Source organism: Electrophorus electricus, chromosome 12, assembly GCF_041902795.1.
Source record: "Electrophorus electricus isolate QZ-2024a chromosome 12, ASM4190279v1, whole genome shotgun sequence".
Taxonomy (NCBI): Eukaryota; Metazoa; Chordata; class Actinopteri; order Gymnotiformes; family Gymnotidae; genus Electrophorus; species Electrophorus electricus.
In genome coordinates, this window is record NC_137508.1 from 25617391 (window position 1) to 25637049 (window position 19659).

The 19659-nt window shown below is 38.3% G+C and overlaps 2 protein-coding genes across 2 annotated transcripts; both read right to left on the bottom strand.

Moving 5' to 3' along the window:
- Window positions 1-512: 512 nt before the first annotated feature.
- Window positions 513-5407, bottom strand: LOC145660164 (uncharacterized). The gene is made up of 15 exons (XM_081724284.1): window positions 5130-5407; window positions 4917-5038; window positions 4501-4562; window positions 4320-4420; window positions 4164-4217; window positions 3949-4024; window positions 3608-3789; window positions 3282-3403; window positions 3085-3146; window positions 2800-2976; window positions 2401-2573; window positions 2107-2228; window positions 1360-1415; window positions 1068-1260; window positions 513-833 (listed from the first exon to the last, which is right to left on the bottom strand). Exons 2-15 carry the CDS (start codon window positions 4980-4982, stop codon window positions 738-740), a joined length of 1542 nt encoding a protein of 513 aa, XP_081580410.1. The 5' UTR covers window positions 4983-5038; window positions 5130-5407; the 3' UTR covers window positions 513-737.
- Window positions 5116-18119, bottom strand: LOC118242216 (uncharacterized). The gene is made up of 24 exons (XM_081724804.1): window positions 11447-18119; window positions 11193-11347; window positions 10960-11081; window positions 10649-10710; window positions 10451-10551; window positions 10282-10354; window positions 10039-10193; window positions 9821-9942; window positions 9431-9492; window positions 9230-9330; window positions 9061-9133; window positions 8818-8972; window positions 8600-8721; window positions 8210-8271; window positions 8005-8105; window positions 7836-7908; window positions 7593-7747; window positions 6613-6685; window positions 6370-6524; window positions 6135-6256; window positions 5745-5806; window positions 5542-5642; window positions 5373-5445; window positions 5116-5284 (listed from the first exon to the last, which is right to left on the bottom strand). Exons 1-24 carry the CDS (start codon window positions 17419-17421, stop codon window positions 5116-5118), a joined length of 8424 nt encoding a protein of 2807 aa, XP_081580930.1. The 5' UTR covers window positions 17422-18119.
- Between the last annotated feature and the right edge of the window lie 1540 nt (window positions 18120-19659).

The following is a 19659-nucleotide window of genomic DNA, read 5'->3' on the forward strand; positions in this document are numbered from 1 at the left end:
GGCCAAGGACACGCCTCCACTGCCTGCCCTAGACTGCCTGCGTCTATGCGCCTTTTGCGTATGTATATAGGTGCATCTACTTGTCGTTGTGTGTACCCACGGGGCATGTGGGTGCGATATATTGTTTGTTCAGGCTGGGTCCCTCCGAGGATGCTTTCGCCATTGAACATAGTAGCTGCACCTCTGGACGCACTGCTTAACATTGTAGCTGTGCGTCTGTATGTATTTAAACTACTGTTGGTGTGTGCCCCTTTGTTGGTCTTTGTTATGGTTTTGGTTCTGTTTGTGATGCACATCTTGTTCCTGGTTGTTGTATCAATGTTGTATGTTACTCAACCTGCATGTTCTACATGAGTGCCATTATGTTTACCATTTGTGTCTCGTCAATAAATCTGTCCATGCCAAGGGAGTCTGTCCGTCCTGCTCCTTACAAAAGGTCTTTAGAGAAATATTGGTCAATTTTTTCCTTCAGTCTTTGTGTCTTTTGATTACACACACACACACACCCAGAGTTCAGTAATGCATAAGAATTTATTAAATATATTTTATTTTAATTACAATTAAGATCTTGGAATTATCATTCAAAATAGATAAATAACAACCACTGAGAAAACAGATTCTAACATAAATAGATTTAACAAATGTTAACAGATATATGCACATAAATATATTTAAAATATATTAACAAATAAGTTTGATTTTTGGGGCATATTTAAAATAATTTTGTCTTTTTTTCTTCAAAAGAGTCCATTCCGTGTTGTGTACTGGACAGTGTAGGACCGTCTTCTGTTGTAACGCCTCCTTATAGCAGCACAGCAACCACACAGTAAACACTGAGATATGCAGAGAGAAACATACACACACACAAATAGAAGGAGAGAGAAAATGACAGAACAACAGAGAAAAATAGTGGAGAGATTAAACAGAAGAAAACTTTATACCTTCTTGATAGGGTCTTATAGTTACTGTTTATTTGTGCTGATATTGATATTTAGCAAAATGCTCTGTTTTTAGCCAAATAGTAAATTGCAGATAAATGACTTTAAAAGAGCTTTAATGGTACTTACACAGAGTAGAATCCAGCATGGTACAAGAATGATGGCTATAGCACAGGGGATAATGATGCCCAGAACCCACCATGCTCCCACAGGTGCCAGACCACAAAGTTTAAGTATTTCAGCAAGAAATGCGCTTGGAAAGTTGAGATCACCTGGCTTATACACATACTGTTCCTTAGCCACGATCACTGTAAAATTAACTCTGCAAGAATTTGACAAATCAGTTAGTTAATCTGAAACATTAAAGTATCCAGTTGTTCTTCATTCTCTATAAACCTAAAATAGTAAATGTATCACTTACGTGATATTAGCTGGTGGAAAGGTAACATTTTGATTCTTGGTCAGTATTGTGTTCATCTGAAATTTAGTGTAAAGAATGATTGATTTTAAATGCTAAGCATTATTTTTATTTAAAAGTTGGTCAAATTTTAATTTCAGGACACGTAAAAAGAAAATAATTATGAGACCCAATGCCAGGGTAAGTCTGATGCAGGTATGATGGCAGCAGGTAGGGAGGGAGGGAGACATGGGCATAATTGGAGTTCCTTAATTCTCCATAAAGAATGAAAAAAGAAAGCTCATCAAAGACCTGGCATAATGCAACAAAGAAAAGGAAAGCAACAAGGACTGGCAGTAAAGCTTGAGGCATGTGGATGCAGCAAAGGTAAGAAGTACAGCAGTATCTAGCAGTAGACACACTTAGGGGCAAGACATAATGCACAGCACTGGACAAGCATTCGTGCAGGCTCAAATCAGAACAAGGCAGAGGTGCAAGTGGTCAGTAATCAGTATATTGGGAGCAGGGCACGTGCGTGCGTGCGTATGTGTGTGTGTGTATGTGACAGTGGGTGTGTCCCTGTAGTTTGGTGCCTTGCACACCATGACAATAGAAAATAAAAGTGAGTAATAAATGGTAATCAGAAAAGTAAATGCTAATTCCATTACCTAAATAGTAAGCAATATTTTTAAAGTTTTTTCCTAGAAAATAATTTTGGGACTCAATTCTAGGATAAATATAACCCAAAGCATAAACGTGGCTCACACTTACCAGGTTGTTGGTTGTTTGTTGAATTACATTATTTGTTTCACTGCTCAGCTCATTTTTTGTAACCATGGATACATTGCTGAGCATGAATCCAAAGTTGATGCTGAGCGAGGTATTGTCAATTTCTAAAAGACAGGTAGAGTCATTGCATGCTATCCAGACTTCTGATAATGCATTAGTTGTTTGAGGTCACTATTTGGGAAAGTGTATTCAGGAGGCCCTCCAATGCAGCACATAACATATTCAGGAACATTGACATTTTGTTAATTTTTTTCATTCACTACAGAGGAGACTCACTGTGCAATGTGGGAATTTGGATGCTCTTGGGGTCATTTAGGTTTTGGATTCTATTTTGTGTTGTTTTGACTCTTGGGTCCAGCAGATCATAAGCAGAGAGAAACTCATTCTCACTTGGCATGTGTGTGACATTCTTAAACACCACTTCAATATAAAACCATGCAGTCGCAATTCTGAAGCAGGAGAGAAAATAAGAAGTTATTACTGAGATAAACAGAATGAAAAGAGAACAATTTCTAATTCATTTTCTTCAGTACAACCAGTTATATTAATCTAAAAATTTGTCCACTTGTGTAGCAGCGTGTAATGTTAATGGAATGACAACACTTTAACCACTGCATGCAAGAACACACAGATGCACAATGCACAGCAATAATACTTTGGCATCAGTACACTCACAGAGTTGACTGAGCAGTTGACTGGATGGACTGGGCAGCTGTTGTTGTTGTAGCAGGAGTGGTCATGGATGCCAAACCACTAACTTGAAGTATTTGAGCAAGAAATCCACTTGGCGATTTGATATCTCCCCGCACATAGACATATTCTGTGTTAGCCACAATCACCGTAGCGTTACCCCTGGAAGAAACAAAGTGAATCATTGATGCATTCTGTTCCGCCTCCCCCCTCCCATCTACAGGATGATTCTGCATAAGGATTCAAATCAAATTGTGTGTCATTACTTACGAGAAGTTAACTTGAGGGAATACAAATGGAGTAGCATCTGGGTTGTTCATTATTTTGTTAAGCTGAGAATAGTAAATGTTAATGAGAATAACACATGTTAATTACATGACCTCAATTTTAAGCAATTTTTTTTTATTTTGAAAATGCGAAGATATTAATAAAGTACAATAAAGATCATAAAAGTATCTCACACTCACCAGGTTGTTGATTGATAGATTAATTAAATAATATGTTTCATTGCTCATTTCAATGTTTGTAGCCATGGACACATTACTGATCCTAAATACAAAACTGATGCTAAATGAAGTATTGTCCATTTCTAAAAGAGAAGTGGAGGCATTATAGAACATAATTAACAAATTCTGGGATGTCCAGACTTCTGATAATGCATTATTTGTTTGAGGTCATTATTGGCTAAAGTATATTTAGGATGCGCACAAAGAACCTACACATAACATATTCAGGGTCATTGACATTTTTGTTAAATTTACAACACAGGAGAGTAATCAGGTAAGAGACTCACTTTCGTAGGTAATGTTCTGTATGCTCACAGGGTCATTCAGCTTTTGGTTTCTGATATCTCGCTTTGTTCTGACACTTGGGTCCAGCTGAGCATAGGCAGCAAGAACCTGAGCCTTATTAGGTACAATCATGAGGTTCTTAAACATCACACGAATATAAATCAGTACTGTCACCTGCCTGAAGCTGGAAAGAAAAGAAGTCAAGATTATTGAAATTCATCGAGAATAAAATGTTACCAATTACTTATGTACAATGGTGTCTTGTTAATGGAATGAGGAGACCTTAAGCACACATGCAAGAATAGAATACATTACAATATTACTTTAGCATCAGTACACTCACAGAGTTGGGGTTGTAGTATTCTGTAGAGCTATGTTGGTTATGGATGGTGTGATGGATGGTGTGGTTGTTCTCATTTCTTAAAAAAAAAATTATGTAAGATAAATGTTTAAATATTTGGGCATAAAAAAAAAAAAACAAGAACCACTTGTAAGTAAATGTTAAAACATATGATTTATTTGTAACTAAAACTTTGAAATTGTGATGTGACAACATACCAGAAGTCAACATTAGATTGCTTGTGGATGTTGAAAGAACTGCTGTATTTGATGCTGCATGAAAGTAACAGTTAGTGACAGGTAAAGTTAAAAAATACAAACTCTTCTGAAACTAGCTGTGATAAGATACTGAACATATATTTTTCTCTAACATACCACTTTGTCTTTTGAGCTCATTTAGGTAGGTGACTGGTCTTCTGGTATCTCCATCTTGGAACTGGTACATCATGTTCCCTTCAATCAAATTTGAAAAGCTCCTACCAAAATAATTTAGAAACTATTTACTTTATGAACACTACTAAATGTAAATTTGAAAAGAATACAGATGTAACCTTACATGAATTTAGTACTCAGGGGTTCAATTGGTACTGAATCGGGATCATTTATAAGTGAGTTTAGCTGGAGAGAAAAGCACATTTTTTAGTTTTTACATTTTTGGATAAGTAATTTCACACGTCATGTTTTTAAAAGATTTTAAAAGATGCAAAACTTTACCATTAAAAAGTAATTGGATTAATTTCAAGTGTACCTGTTGTGTACATACTGAAATTGATTGTCTGTTGTGATTGTACGTTTTAAACATGATTTATGTAAGCAGCATTTTGCAGTTTAAAACCATCAGAATAGATTTTATTTTATGTGATTGTTTTTAAATTTTGGAACTTTGAAATTTACATGTTAAGGTCTATAAAACTGCAGAATATGCAAATGGGAGAAATATGTCCTTTTAGGCAGACTGTAAGGTACACTCACTGCTTTGTTGATGTAGCTCTGCACTTGGCTATAAGTGGAGTTCCTGAGGACGGGGCTGTTTGGCATGCTGATGTTACTAAGACTAAATATGAAGATGACGGCATAGGAGGTAATTGAAATTTCTGTGGAACAAAACAATTGTCCATAGATTTCATTGGGAAATAAGCAGTTAGTGTATAGTTACAGAAGTATTGTACAATTAGGAAAACTTACTCTCATAGGTAACATTTAGCACTTTGACAGAATCAGTGATATTTGTGAATCGTGAGCTGAGCAGATTTCTTGTAGCATTGAGGACCAAACTCTCACTGGGGACAGGAGAGGAGGAGTTGAAGACGAGCCTGGTGGTGACCACAGCTGAACCAGATCTAGAGGGAAACAAAACAATTTTTCAAAGTAAATTCACAATGAACACATCTCTAATAAATAACTTTGAATACCATGACTGAAACATACATTATAGAGGGTGTTGTTTCAGAAGTCACCACCAGACTGCTTGTAGATGTTGGAGGAACTGTTGTAGATGAGGCTGCAAAAAAATAAGTCATTAAGACAGAAATTTTAAAATCATGCATTAATTGTTTAGAAATTAGCTGTGACACCACATAAATGTTCTAAAACATACCACTCAATGTTTTGAGCTCATTGAGGAAGCTGACAGGTATTTTGGTATCTCCATCTTGGAAGTGGTACTCCATGTTACCTTTAATGACATTTGCTAAACTCCTATAAAATTAAAAAAAAAAAAAAGAGCAAAACTTTTACTGTACAAGTTTTGTCCTAATTATGATGAGAAACAAATGTCAGAAAATAAAACAATAAACTTACGTGAAGCCAGAGCTCTGAGGTTCAATTGGTTGTGCATCATGTTCATTCAGAAGTGTGTTTAGCTGGAGACAAACATGAACTGTCAATTCTAAAGATACTACAGATGACATCTCAGTGTATATATTGGGTTTGACATCACATTTCGGATTACAAGATAAAACTGGAATAATCTTCAACTCATTTTAATGTATTAAAAGCATATTAAATGCAAGTTTTTTCTAAGACAAAATTACTTTCCTTTCAACAATAAAGGTTATAATGTTTCATACAATGTGTATCTGTCCACCACATGTTCGAATTTGTAGAGATGTCACAAACATTCATTATACATAATAAAATATTCTTATCAGAGGAATCTTTTTAGTAAGAGAGATATTTATATATCCTTACCACTTTGTTAATGGTATTCTGCACCTGGCTGTATGTGTTGTTAACAAGAGTTTTATTGTCTGGCATGCTGATATTGGTTAGGGTGAATGTGAAGATGACTGCATAGGATGTGTCTGTAATTTCTGTGAAGTGAGGAAAATGCATTAATATCAATGATCAAGACAGAGAATTCATGAAGGTGGGATGGCGTAATGGATTGCTGTAGCAAGACTGTGGAACTGAAAAGGAAACATACTCTCATAGGTAACATTGAGCACTTTGACAGAATCGGTGATATTTGTGAATCGTGAGCTGAGCAGATTTCTTGTAGCATTGAGGACCAAACTCTCACTGGGGACAGGAGAGGAGGAGTTGAAGACGAGCCTGGAGGTGACCACAGCTGAACCAGATCTAGAGGGAAACAAAACAATTTTTCAAAGTAAATTCACAATGAACACATCTCTAATAAATAACTTTGAATACCATGACCGAAACATACATTATAGAGGGTGTTGTTTCAGAAGTCACCACCAGACTGCTTGTAGATTTTGGAGGAACTGTTGTAGATGAGGCTGCAAAAAAATAAGTCATTAAGACAGAAATTTTAAAATCATGCATTAATTGTTTAGAAATTAGCTGTGACACCACATAAATGTTCTAAAACATACCACTCAGTGTTTTGAGCTCATTGAGGAAGCTGACAGGTATTTTGGTATCTCCATCTTGGAAGTGGTACTCCATGTTACCTTTAATGACATTTGCTAAACTCCTATAAAATTTAAAAAAAAAAAAAAAGCAAAACTTTTACTGTACAAGTTTTGTCCTAATTATGATAAGAAACAAATGTCAGAAAATAAAACAATAAACTTACGTGAAGCCAGAGCTCTGAGGTTCAATTGGTTGTGCATCATGTTCATTCAGAAGTGTGTTTAGCTGGAGACAAACATGAACTGTCAATTCTAAAGATACTACAGATGACATCTCAGTGTATATGTTGGGTTTGACATCACATTTCGGATTACAAGATAAAACTGGAATAATCTTCAACTCATTTTAATGTATTAAAAGCATATTAAATGCAAGTTTTTTCTAAGACAAAATTGCTTTCCTTTCAACAATAAAGGTTATAATGTTTCATACAATGTGTATCTGTCCACCACATGTTCGAATTTGTAGAGATGTCACAAACATTCATTATACATAATAAAATATTCTTATCAGAGGAATCTTTTTAGTAAGAGAGATATTTATATATCCTTACCACTTTGTTAATGGTATTCTGCACCTGGCTGTATGTGTTGTTAACAAGAGTTTTATTGTCTGGCATGCTGATATTGGTTAGGGTGAATGTGAAGATGACTGCATACGATGTGTCTGTAATTTCTGTGAAGTGAGGAAAATGCATTAATATCAATGATGAAGGTGGGATGGCGTAATGGATTGCTGTAGCAAGACTGTGGAACTGAAAAGGAAACATACTCTCATAGGTAACATTGAGCACTTTGACAGAATCGGTGATATTTGTGAATCGTGAGCTGAGCAGATTTCTTGTAGCATTGAGGACCAAACTCTCACTGGGGACAGGAGAGGAGGAGTTGAAGACGAGCCTGGAGGTGACCACAGCTGAACCAGATCTAGAGGGAAACAAAACAATTTTTCAAAGTAAATTCACAATGAACACATCTCTAATAAATAACTTTGAATACCATGACCGAAACATACATTATAGAGGGTGTTGTTTCAGAAGTGACCACCAGACTGCTTGTAGATGTTGGAGGAACTGTTGTAGATGAGGCTGCAAAAAAATAAGTCATTAAGACAGAAATTTTAAAATCATGCATTAATTGTTTAGAAATTAGCTGTGACACCACATAAATGTTCTAAAACATACCACTCAGTGTTTTGAGCTCATTGAGGAAGCTGACAGGTATTTTGGTATCTCCATCTTGGAAGTGGTACTCCATGTTACCTTTAATGACATTTGCTAAACTCCTATAAAATTTAAAAAAAAAAAAAAAATGCAAAACTTTTACTGTACAAGTTTTGTCCTAATTATGATAAGAAACAAATGTCAGAAAATAAAACAATAAACTTACGTGAAGCCAGAGCTCTGAGGTTCAATTGGTTGTGCATCATGTTCATTCAGAAGTGTGTTTAGCTGGAGACAAACATGAACTGTCAATTCTAAAGATACTACAGATGACATCTCAGTGTATATATTGGGTTTGACATCACATTTCGGATTACAAGATAAAACTGGAATAATCTTCAACTCATTTTAATGTATTAAAAGCATATTAAATGCAAGTTTTTTCTAAGACAAAATTACTTTCCTTTCAACAATAAAGGTTATAATGTTTCATACAATGTGTATCTGTCCACCACATGTTCGAATTTGTAGAGATGTCACAAACATTCATTATACATAATAAAATATTCTTATCAGAGGAATCTTTTTAGTAAGAGAGATATTTATATATCCTTACCACTTTGTTAATGGTATTCTGCACCTGGCTGTATGTGTTGTTAACAAGAGTTTTATTGTCTGGCATGCTGATATTGGTTAGGGTGAATGTGAAGATGACTGCATACGATGTGTCTGTAATTTCTGTGAAGTGAGGAAAATGCATTAATATCAATGATGAAGGTGGGATGGCGTAATGGATTGCTGTAGCAAGACTGTGGAACTGAAAAGGAAACATACTCTCATAGGTAACATTGAGCACTTTGACAGAATCGGTGATATTTGTGAATCGTGAGCTGAGCAGATTTCTTGTAGCATTGAGGACCAAACTCTCACTGGGGACAGGAGAGGAGGAGTTGAAGACGAGCCTGGTGGTGACCACAGCTGAACCAGATCTAGAGGGAAACAAAACAATTTTTCAAAGTAAATTCACAATGAACACATCTCTAATAAATAACTTTGAATACCATGACTGAAACATACATTATAGAGGGTGTTGTTTCAGAAGTCACCACCAGACTGCTTGTAGATGTTGGAGGAACTGATGTAGATGAGGCTGCAAAAAAATAAGTCATTAAGACAGAAATTTTAAAATCATGCATTAATTGTTTAGAAATTAGCTGTGACACCACATAAATGTTCTAAAACATACCACTCAGTGTTTTGAGCTCATTGAGGAAGCTGACAGGTATTTTGGTATCTCCATCTTGGAAGTGGTACTCCATGTTACCTTTAATGACATTTGCTAAACTCCTATAAAATTAAAAAAAAAAAAGAGCAAAACTTTTACTGTACAAGTTTTGTCCTAATTATGATGAGAAACAAATGTCAGAAAATAAAACAATAAACTTACGTGAAGCCAGAGCTCTGAGGTTCAATTGGTTGTGCATCATGTTCATTCAGAAGTGTGTTTAGCTGGAGACAAACATGAACTGTCAATTCTAAAGATACTACAGAGGACATCTCAGTGTATATATTGGGTTTGACATCACATTTCGGATTACAAGATAAAACTGGAATAATCTTCAACTCATTTTAATGTATTAAAAGCATATTAAATGCAAGTTTTTTCTAAGACAAAATTACTTTCCTTTCAACAATAAAGGTTATAATGTTTCATACAATGTGTATCTGTCCACCACATGTTCGAATTTGTAGAGATGTCACAAACATTCATTATACATAATAAAATATTCTTATCAGAGGAATCTTTTTAGTAAGAGAGATATTTATATATCCTTACCACTTTGTTAATGGTATTCTGCACCTGGCTGTATGTGTTGTTAACAAGAGTTTTATTGTCTGGCATGCTGATATTGGTTAGGGTGAATGTGAAGATGACTGCATACGATGTGTCTGTAATTTCTGTGAAGTGAGGAAAATGCATTAATATCAATGATGAAGGTGGGATGGCGTAATGGATTGCTGTAGCAAGACTGTGGAACTGAAAAGGAAACATACTCTCATAGGTAACATTGAGCACTTTGACAGAATCGGTGATATTTGTGAATCGTGAGCTGAGCAGATTTCTTGTAGCATTGAGGACCAAACTCTCACTGGGGACAGGAGAGGAGGAGTTGAAGACGAGCCTGGAGGTGACCACAGCTGAACCAGATCTAGAGGGAAACAAAACAATTTTTCAAAGCAAATTCACAATGAACACATCTCTAATAAATAACTTTGAATACCATGACTGAAACATACATTATAGAGGGTCTTGTTTCAGAAGTCACCACCAGACTGCTTGTAGATGTTGGAGGAACTGTTGTAGATGAGGCTGCAAAAAAATAAGTCATTAAGACAGAAATTTTAAAATCATGCATTAATTGTTTAGAAATTAGCTGTGACACCACATAAATGTTCTATAACATACCACTCAGTGTTTTGATCTCATTGAGGAAGCTGACAGGTATTTTGGTATCTCCATCTTGGAAGTGGTACTCCATGTTACCTTTAATGACATTTGCTAAACTCCTATAAAAAAAAAAAAAAAAAGCAAAACTTTTACTGTACAAGTTTTGTCCTAATTATGATGAGAAACAAATGTCAGAAAATAAAACAATAAACTTACGTGAAGCCAGAGCTCTGAGGTTCAATTGGTTGTGCATCAGGTTCATTCAGAAGTGTGTTTAGCTGGAGACAAACATAAACTTTTAGTTCTAAAGAGTATAAAAATTCATATTGTCACCTATAACTGGAATAATGTCTATCTCATTTATACATATCAAAAACATGTTAATTTTAAATTTTTCCAAAGCAAAATTACTTCCCATTTTTAGGATTATTAGAATTCACTCCATTTTGTACCTGTCCAACACATTGGTATATGTAGAAATGTAATAAATATGGATGATACATAATGAGGTATTAATATACCCTTACCACTTTGTTGATCGTACTCTGCACCTTGTTGTATGTGTTGTTTCTGAGATCTATACTATCTGGCATGCTGATGTTGGTGAGGATGAATGTGAAGATCACTGCATAGGAGGATTCTGTAATTGCTGTGAAGTGAGGACAATGCCATTGATATTAAATGAGCTATGGAATTCAGGAAAGTGAGAGGGTGATATGGGTACTTGTAGCAATGTTGTGGAATTGAACAGGAAACTTACTCTCATAAGTAATATTTAGCACTTTCATTGAATCTGTGATGTTTGTTAATCGAGAGCTCAGCAGAAATTTGCTAGCACTAAGGACCAAGCTCTCACTGGGGATGGGAGTGGAGGAGTTGAACACAAGCCTGGTATTGACCACAGCTGAACCAGGTCTAGATGAGAAAAAGCACATAATGTATTGATTTTTCAATTAAAATTCATAATCAACACATTTCTACTGCATAACTTTGAATTTCATGAATTGAACATACATTATAAAGGATGTTGTTACAGAAGTCACCACCACATGACTTGTAGACAATGATGGCCTTTGTTGTGTTGAAGCAATTGTAGATGGCAAAAGTGTTGTTAACATTTTGATATTGATTGGGAGAACTGCACTTGAAGTGGATGGTATTGTAGTTGTTACAGTTTCTGGTGTCATTGGTTCTTCACTTGTTCTGTTTTCAAATGCTTTAGTTGACATTGTTATAGATGTTGCCTTAGGTGTGGATGAATTCATCATGTCCAATTTTGTAGGAGTTAATGATGTTGTGGATGCAGTGGTTGTCTGGGGAGTAGACATAGACAAACTTTCAAATGTTGTTGTTGTGTTCTGAGATATGGTTTCATCAGTTGGTTGTACATCAGTTGATGTAACCAATTTTGTTGGGTGTGTAGAGTTAGTTGAAGATGCCAAAGTTGTTGCTGCTTTCTGTGGGGTGGATGATCTTGATGTCTGTGAAGTAGATGCAGGTGAAGTAGCCAAAATTGACATGGTCATCTGGGGAATGACTGTAAATGAAGATGCTAAACTTGTTCCTGCAGTCTGTAGTCTGGATGGAGTGGATGTGCTCAAAGTTGTGGGAGTGGTTGGTGGCTTGGTTGAACTGGTTATCTGTGATGTGGAACCAGTTGATGTTTTCTGAGATGTGGTGCCAGGTGAAATGGCCCAATTTGTTGCTGTTGTCTGTTGATTTGATGCAGGAGTCGCTTGTGGTGCAGTCAAATTGGCAAGTATTGATGTTAACATCTGTGGTGTAGATATAATTGAAGATGCTAAACTCATAGCTGCTTTCTGTTGGTTGGATGCATTGGATGGGCTCAAAGTCATTGTAGTGACTGTTGGTGTGGATGCTATTGGATTTGACACTGGTGGTGATGTTTTCTGAAATGTGGTTTCAGCTGACATGGCCCAAGTTGGTGCTGTTACCTGTTGTGTTGTTAAAGGGGCCGGCTGTGACATATATGAAGACGAATTGGCAACTATTGAAATTGACATCTGTGGTGTGAATACAACTGAAGATGCTAAACTCAAAGCTGTATTCTGTTGGATGCTGGCATAGGATGGGCTCACAGTTGTTGGAACTCTTTTTAGTGAAGTTATCTGTGATATAGAAGCAGCTGAAGTTGAGACAAGTAAAGTTGTTTTGTGAGGTACGCTTTCAGCTAAAGTGGAGAAAGTTGTGGTAGAGGTTCGAGGGTTAGATGAAGTGGATGCATGTAGAGTGGATGATGTTGAGCTGGACACTGTTGATGTTTTCTGAGGTGTGGATTCAGTTGAAGTGGACATGCTTGTGGGAGATATTTGTGGTGTGGATGAAGTGCTGTACTTTGGTCTAGAAATAGATGAAGTGGACACTGTTGATGTAATCTCAGGTGTGGTGTCAGGTGTAGAGGATAGAGTTATGGGAGTGGTTGGGTTCGATAAAGTGCTAATCTGTTTTGTGGATGCTGTTGAACTGGAACCTGTTGATATAATCTGAGGTGTGGATTCAATTAAAAAGTCCAAAGATGTAGGAGTGGTTATTGGGTAGCCAGAAATGGGGATTTGTTTTGTGGATGCTTTTGAAGTGGTCACTGTTGATGTTATCAGAATTGTGGATTCAGTTGAAGAGGCCAAAGTTGTTGGAGTTGTAGGGGAATTAGATGAAGAGGTGACCTGTTTTGTGGATGGTGTTGAACTAGTATCTGTTGAAGTTTTCTGAGGTGTGGATTCAGTTGAAGAGGCCACGGTTGTGGCAGAGGTTGGTCGTGTGGATGAAGTGGTTAAATCTAGTGTAGAAGATGAGGAAGTGGACACACTTGATGTTTTCTGAGTTGTGGATTCATTTGAAGAGGCTAAAGTTGTTGGAGTTGTAGGGGAGTTAGAGGAAGAGGTGACCTGTTTTGTGGAAGCTGTTGAACTGGAACCTGTTGATGTAATCTGAGGTGTGGTTGCAGTTGAAGAGGCCATGGTTGTGGCAGAGGTTGGTGGTGTGGATGAAATTGATGGAGTCACCACCTTTGATGGAATCTGAGGTGTGGTCACAGGCATATAGGCCAAAGTTGTAGCAGTGGTTGTTGAGTTGGCTGAACTGGTGATTTGTATTGTAGATGCAGTTGAAGTGGTCACTATTGATATTTTCTGAGTTGTGGATTCAGTGGAAGAGGCCAAAGTTGTTAGAATGGTAGGGGAGTTAGATGAAGAGGTGACCTGTTTTTTGGATGCTGTTGAACTGGAACCTGTTGATGTAATCTGAGGTGTGGTTTCAGTTGAAGAGGCCACAGTTGTGGAAGAGGTTGGTGGTGTGTAGAGGGCTGATGAAGGGAACACTACTGATTTAATCTGATGTGTGGTTTCAGGTGTAGAGGCCAAAGTTGTGTGAGCGGATGGTGATTTAGATGAAGTGGTTATCTGGTTTGTGGATGCTGTTGAAGGGGAACCTATTGATGTAATTTGAGGTGTCATTGCAGTTGAAGAGGCCACAGTTGAAAGAGTAGTTGTTGGGTTGGCTGAAGTGGTGATTTGTTTTGTGGATGCTTTTGAAGTGGTCACTGTTGATGTTTTCTGAGTTTTGGATTCAGTTGAAGAGGCCAAAGTTGTTGGAAAGGTAGGGGATTTAGATGCAGAGGTGACCTGTTTTGTAGATGCTGTTGAACTGGAACCTGTTGATGTAATCTGAGGTGTGGTTTCAGGTGTAGAGGCCAAAGTTGTGGCAGTGGTTGGAGATTTAGATGAAGAGTTGAGCGGTTTTGTGGATGCTGTTGAAGTGGAACCTATTGATGTAATCTGATGTGTGGTTTCATGTGTAGAGGCCACAGTTGTAGGAGTGGTTGTTGGGTTGGCTGAAGTGGTGATTTGTTTTGTGAATGCTGTTGAAGCGATCACTGTTGATCTTTTCTGAGTTGTGGATTCAGTTGAAGAGGCCAAAGTTGTTGGAGTGGTAGGGGAGTTAGATGAAGAGGTGACCTGTTTTATGGATGCTGTTGAACTGGAACCTGTTGATGTAATCTGAGTTTTGGTTGCATTTGAAGAGGCCATGTTTGAGGCAGAGGTTGCTATTGTTGATGAAATTGAAGAATTGAACACTTTAGATGTAATCTGTGGTGTGGTTTGTGGTATAGAGGCCAAATTTCTGGGAGTGGTTGGCGAGTTGGATGAAGAGGTGACCTGTTTTGTGGCTGTTGTTGAACTGGAACTTGTTGATCTAATCTGAAGTGTGGTTGCAGTTGAAGGGGACAATGTGGTTGGAGTTTTTATTTGAGTGGATGCAGTGCTTATCACTGATGTGGAGGTAGTGGAGGAAGACAATGATATAGTTGTTGGCCCTGATGTAGGTGCAGACAAACTTTCAGAAGTTGGTGAGGATGAAGTCGAAATTTGTGATATAGCTGATGTCACAGTGGTCAGAGTAGTTGCTGTTGCTGCTGGTGTAGATAAAGTGGATGAATATTGATTGGATGTACTGATAGATGTCAGAGTAGCTGCAGATGTTTCTGTAGGTCCACTGCTCGTCTCATGCTTCGATGTAGTATAAGTGGTCAATGTGGTTGGAGTCGTTATTTGTGTGTATCCAGTGCTTGTCTCTGATGTGGATGTGGTGGAAGAAGACAATGATGTAGATTTTGGCTCTGTAGTAGATGCAGTCAAACTTTCTTGAGTTGATGAGGACAAAATCGTAATGTGTGATTTGGGTAATGTCACAGAAGTCAGAGTAGTTCCTGTTGTTGATGGTGTAGAGGCGGTGGTTGAATATGGATTGGATAGACTTTTAAATGACAGAGTAACTGGAGAAGTTTCTGTAGAACCACTGCTCATCTGTTGCGTGGATGCAGTCGAAGTGGTCATTGTGGTTGGATTCGTTATTTGTGAAGATGCCGTACTTGACACTGATGTGGATGTGGTGGATGATGACAATGAAGTAGTTTTTGGCTTTGATGTAGATGTAGACAAACTTTCTGAAGTTGGTGAGGACAAATTTGTAATCTGTGATGTAGGTGATGTCACAGTGGTCAGAGTAGTTGCTGTTGCTGCAGGTGTAGATAAAGTGGTTGAATATGGAGTGGATGTACTTTTAGGTGACAAAGTATCTGTAGATGTTTCTGTAGAACCACTGCTCGTCTCTTGCGTGGATGCAGTAGAAGTGGTAAATGTGGTTGGAATCATTATTTCTGTGGAAGAAGTGCTTGTCTCTGATGTAGATGTGCTGGAAGATGGGAATGATGTAGTTGTTGGCTCTGATGTAGATATAGACAAACTTTCTAAAGTTGATGAGGATGAAGTCGTAATGTGTGATGTAGGTGATGTCACAGTGGTCAGAGTAGTTGCTGTTGTTGCTGGAGTAGATGTGGTGTTTGAATATGGAGTGGAAATACTTTTAGGTGACACAGTATCTGGAGATGTTTGTGTTGATCCACTGCTCATCTGTTGCGTGGATTCCGTCGAAGTGGTCATTGTGATTGAATTCATTATTTGTGTGGATGGAGTGCTTGTCACTGATGTGGATGTGGTGGAAGTTGACAATGATGTAGTTGTTGGCTCTGATGTAGATGTAGACAAACTTTCTGACGTTGATGAGGACAAATTTGAAGTCTGTGATGTAGGTGATGTCACAGTGGTCAGAGTAGTTGCTGTTGCTGCGGGTCTAGATAAAGTGGTTGAATATGGGTTGGATGTACTTTTAGGTGACAAAGTATCTGGAGATGTTTCTGTAGATCCACTGCTCGTCTGTTTTGTGTAAGCATTCGAAGTGGTCATTGTGGTTGGATTCGTTATTTGTGTGGATGCCGTACTTGTCACTGATGTGGATGTGGTGGAAGTTGACAATGATGTAGTTGTTGGCTCTGATGTAGATGTAGACAAACTTTCTGACGTTGATGAGGACAAATTTGTAATCTGTGATGTAGGTGATGTCACAGTGGTCAGAGTAGTTGCTGTTGCTGCTGGTGTAGATGCAGGGGTTGAATATGGTGTGGATGTACTTTTATTCGGCAAAGTATCTGGAGATGGTTCTGTAGATCCACTGCTCGTCTCATGCTTCGATGCAGTAGAAGTGGTAAATGTGGTTGGAGTCGTTATTTGTGTGGATGCAGTGCTTCTATCTGCTGTGGATGTGGTGGAAGAAGACAATGATGTAGATGTTGGCTCTGTAGTAGATGCAGACAAACTTTCTGACATTGCTGAGGACAAATTTGTCTTCTGTGTTGTTGGTGAGGTCACAGTGGTGAGAGTAGATGCTGTTGTTGCTGGTGTAGATGCAGGGGTTGAATATGGATTGGATGTACTTTTAGATGTCAGAGTATCTGGAGATGTTTCTGTAGAACTACTGCTCATCTGTTTTGTGTATGCATTCGAAGTGGTCATTGTGGTTGGATTCGTTATTTGTGTGGATGCCGTACTTGTCACTGATGTGGATGTGGTGGAAGATGAGAATAATTTAGATGTTTGCTCTGATGTAGATGGGGACAAACTTTCTGAAGTTGGTGAGGACAAATTTGTAGTCTGTGATGTACGTGATATCACAGTGGTCAGAGTAGTTGTTGTTGCTGCTGGTGTAGATAAAGTGGTTAAATATGGAGTGGATGTACTTTTAGGTGGCAAAGTATCTATAGATTTTTCTGTAGATCCACTGCTCATCTCTTGCGTGGATGCAGTATAAGTGGTAAATGTGGTTGGAGTCGTTATTTGTGTGGGTGCAGTGCTTGTCTCTGATGTGGATGCAGTGAAAGATGACAATGATGTAGTTGTTGGCTCTGATGTAGATGTAGACAAACTTTCTGACGTTGGTGAGGACAAATATGTAGTCTCTGATGTAGGTGATGTCACAATTGTCAGAGTAGTTGCTGTTGCTGCAGGTGTAGATAAAGTGGTTGAAAATGGAGTGGATGTACTTTTAGGTGACAAAGTATCTGGAGATGTTTCTGTAGATCCACTGCTGGTCTCTTGCGTGGATGCAGTAGAAGTAGTAAATATGGTTGGAGTCATTATTTGTGTGGCTGCAGTGCTTGTCTCTGATGTGGATGCGGTGGAAGATAACAATGATGCAGTTGTTGGCTCTGTAGTAGATTCAGTCAAACTTTCTGATGTTGGTGAGGACAAATTTGTAGTCTGTGATGTAGGTGATGTCACAGGGGTGAGATTAGTTGCTGTTGTTGCTGGTGTAGATGCAGGTGTTGAATATGGATTGGACGTACTTTTAGATGTCAGTGTATCTGGAGATGTTTCTTTAGAGCCACTGCTCGTCTCTTGCGTGGATGCAGTAGAAGTGGTAAATGCGGTTGGAGTCGTTATTTGTGTGGAAGAAGTGCTTGTCTCTGATGTGGATGCCGTGGAAGATGACAATGATGTAGTTGTTGGCTCTGATGTAGATGCAGTCAAACTTTCTGATGTTGGTGAGGACAAATTTGTAGTCTGTGATGTAGGTGATGTCACAGTGTTGAGAGTAGTTGCTGTTGCTGCTGCTGTAGACAAAGTGGTTGAATATGGTTTGGATGTACTTTTAGGTGACAAAGTATCTGGAGATGTTTCTGTAGATCCACTGCTTGTCTCTTGTGTGGATGCAGTAGAAGTGGTAAATGTGGTTGGAGTTGTTATTTGTGTGGATGCAGTGCTTGTCTCTGATGTGGATGCTGTGAAAGATGACAATGATGTAGTTGTTGGCTCTGATGTAGATGTAGAAAAACTTTCTGATTTTGGTGAGGACAAATATGTAGTCTCTGATGTAGGTGATGTCACAGTAGTCAGAGTAGTTGTTGTTGCTGCTGGTGTAGATAAAGTGGTTAAATATGGAGTGGATGTACTTTTGGGTGACAAAGTATCTGGTGATGTTTCTGTAGATCCACTGCTGGTCTCTTGCGTGGATGCAGTAGAAGTGGTCAATGTGGTTGGAGTCGTTATTTGTGTGGATGCAGTGCTTGTCTCTGATGTGGATGCCATGGAAGATGACAATGATGTAGTTGTTGGCTCTGATGTAGATGTAGACAAACTTTCTGACGTTGGTGAGGACAAATTCGTAATCTGTGATGTAGCTGATGTCACAGAGATCAGAGTAGTTGCTGTTGTTGCTGGTGTAGATGCAGTGGTTGAATATGGATTGGATGTACTTTTAGATGTCAGAGTATCTGTAGATGTTTCTGTAGATCCACTGCTGGTCTCTTGCATGGATGCAGTAGAAGTGGTCAATGTGGTTGGAGTCGTTATTTGTGTGGATTCAGTGCTTGTCTCTGATATGGAAGCGGTGGAAGATGACAATGATGTAGTTGTAGGCTCTGATGTAGAAGTAGACAAACTTTCTGATGTTGGTGAGGACAAATGTGTAGTCTGTGATTTAGCTGATGTCACAGAGGTCAGAGTAGTTGCTGTTGCAGCTGGTGTAGATAAAGTGCTTGAATATGGTTTGGGTGTACTTTTAGGTGACAAAGTATCTGGAGATGTTTCTGTAGATCCACTGCTCATCTCTTGCGTGGATGCAGTAGAAGTGTTCAATGTGGTTGGAGTCATTATTTGTGTGGATGCAGTGCTTTTCTCTGATGTGGATGCGGTGAAAGATGACAACGATGTAGTTGTTGGCTCAGCGATAGATGCAGTCAAACTTTCTGACGTTGGTGAGGACAAATTTGTAGTCTGTGATGTAGGTGATGTCACAGTGGTCAGAGTAGTTGTTGTTGCTGCTGGTGTAGATAAAGTGGTTAAATATGGAGTGGATGTACTTTTGGGTGACAAAGTATCTGGAGATGTTTCTGTAGATCCACTACTCGTCTCTTGCGTGGATGCAGTAGAAGTGGTAAATGTGGTTGGAGTCGTTATTTGTGTGGATGCCGTACTTGTCACTGATTTGGATGTGGTGGAAGATGAGAATGATGTAGTTGTTGGCTCTGACGTAGATGTAGACAAACTTTCTGATGTTGGTGAGGACAAAGATGTAGTCTCTGATGTAGGTGATGTCACAGTGGTCAGAGTAGTTGTTGTTGCTGCTGGTGTAGATAAAGTGGTTAAATATGGAGTGGATGTACTTTTGGGTGACAAAGTATCTGGAGATGTTTCTGTAGATCCACTACTTGTCTCTTGCGTGGATTCAGTAGAAGTGGTAAATGTGGTTGGAGTCGTTATTTGTGTGGAAGAAGTACTTGTCTCTGATGTGGATGCCATGGAAGATGACAATGATGTAGTTGTTGGCGCTGATGTAGATGTAGACAAACTTTCTGACGTTGGTGAGGAAAAATT

Coding starts and splice junctions, on each gene's coding strand:
- LOC145660164 (XM_081724284.1), bottom strand. CDS start 4,982: ATGCCAAACAGCCCCGTCCTCAGGAACTCCACTTATAGCCAAGTGCAG. Junction 2,574..2,799: donor TCAACTGCTCAGTCAACTCT/GTGAGTGTACTG, acceptor CTCCTGCTTCAG/AATTGCGACTGCATGGTTTT. Junction 1,261..1,359: donor TTTCCACCAGCTAATATCAC/GTAAGTGATACA, acceptor AAATTCTTGCAG/AGTTAATTTTACAGTGATCG.
- LOC118242216 (XM_081724804.1), bottom strand. CDS start 17,421: ATGACTCCAACCATATTTACTACTTCTACTGCATCCACGCAAGAGACC. Junction 10,194..10,281: donor GAAACAAGACCCTCTATAAT/GTATGTTTCAGT, acceptor GTTTCCCTCTAG/ATCTGGTTCAGCTGTGGTCA. Junction 5,807..6,134: donor AGAATACCATTAACAAAGTG/GTAAGGATATAT, acceptor GTTTGTCTCCAG/CTAAACACACTTCTGAATGA.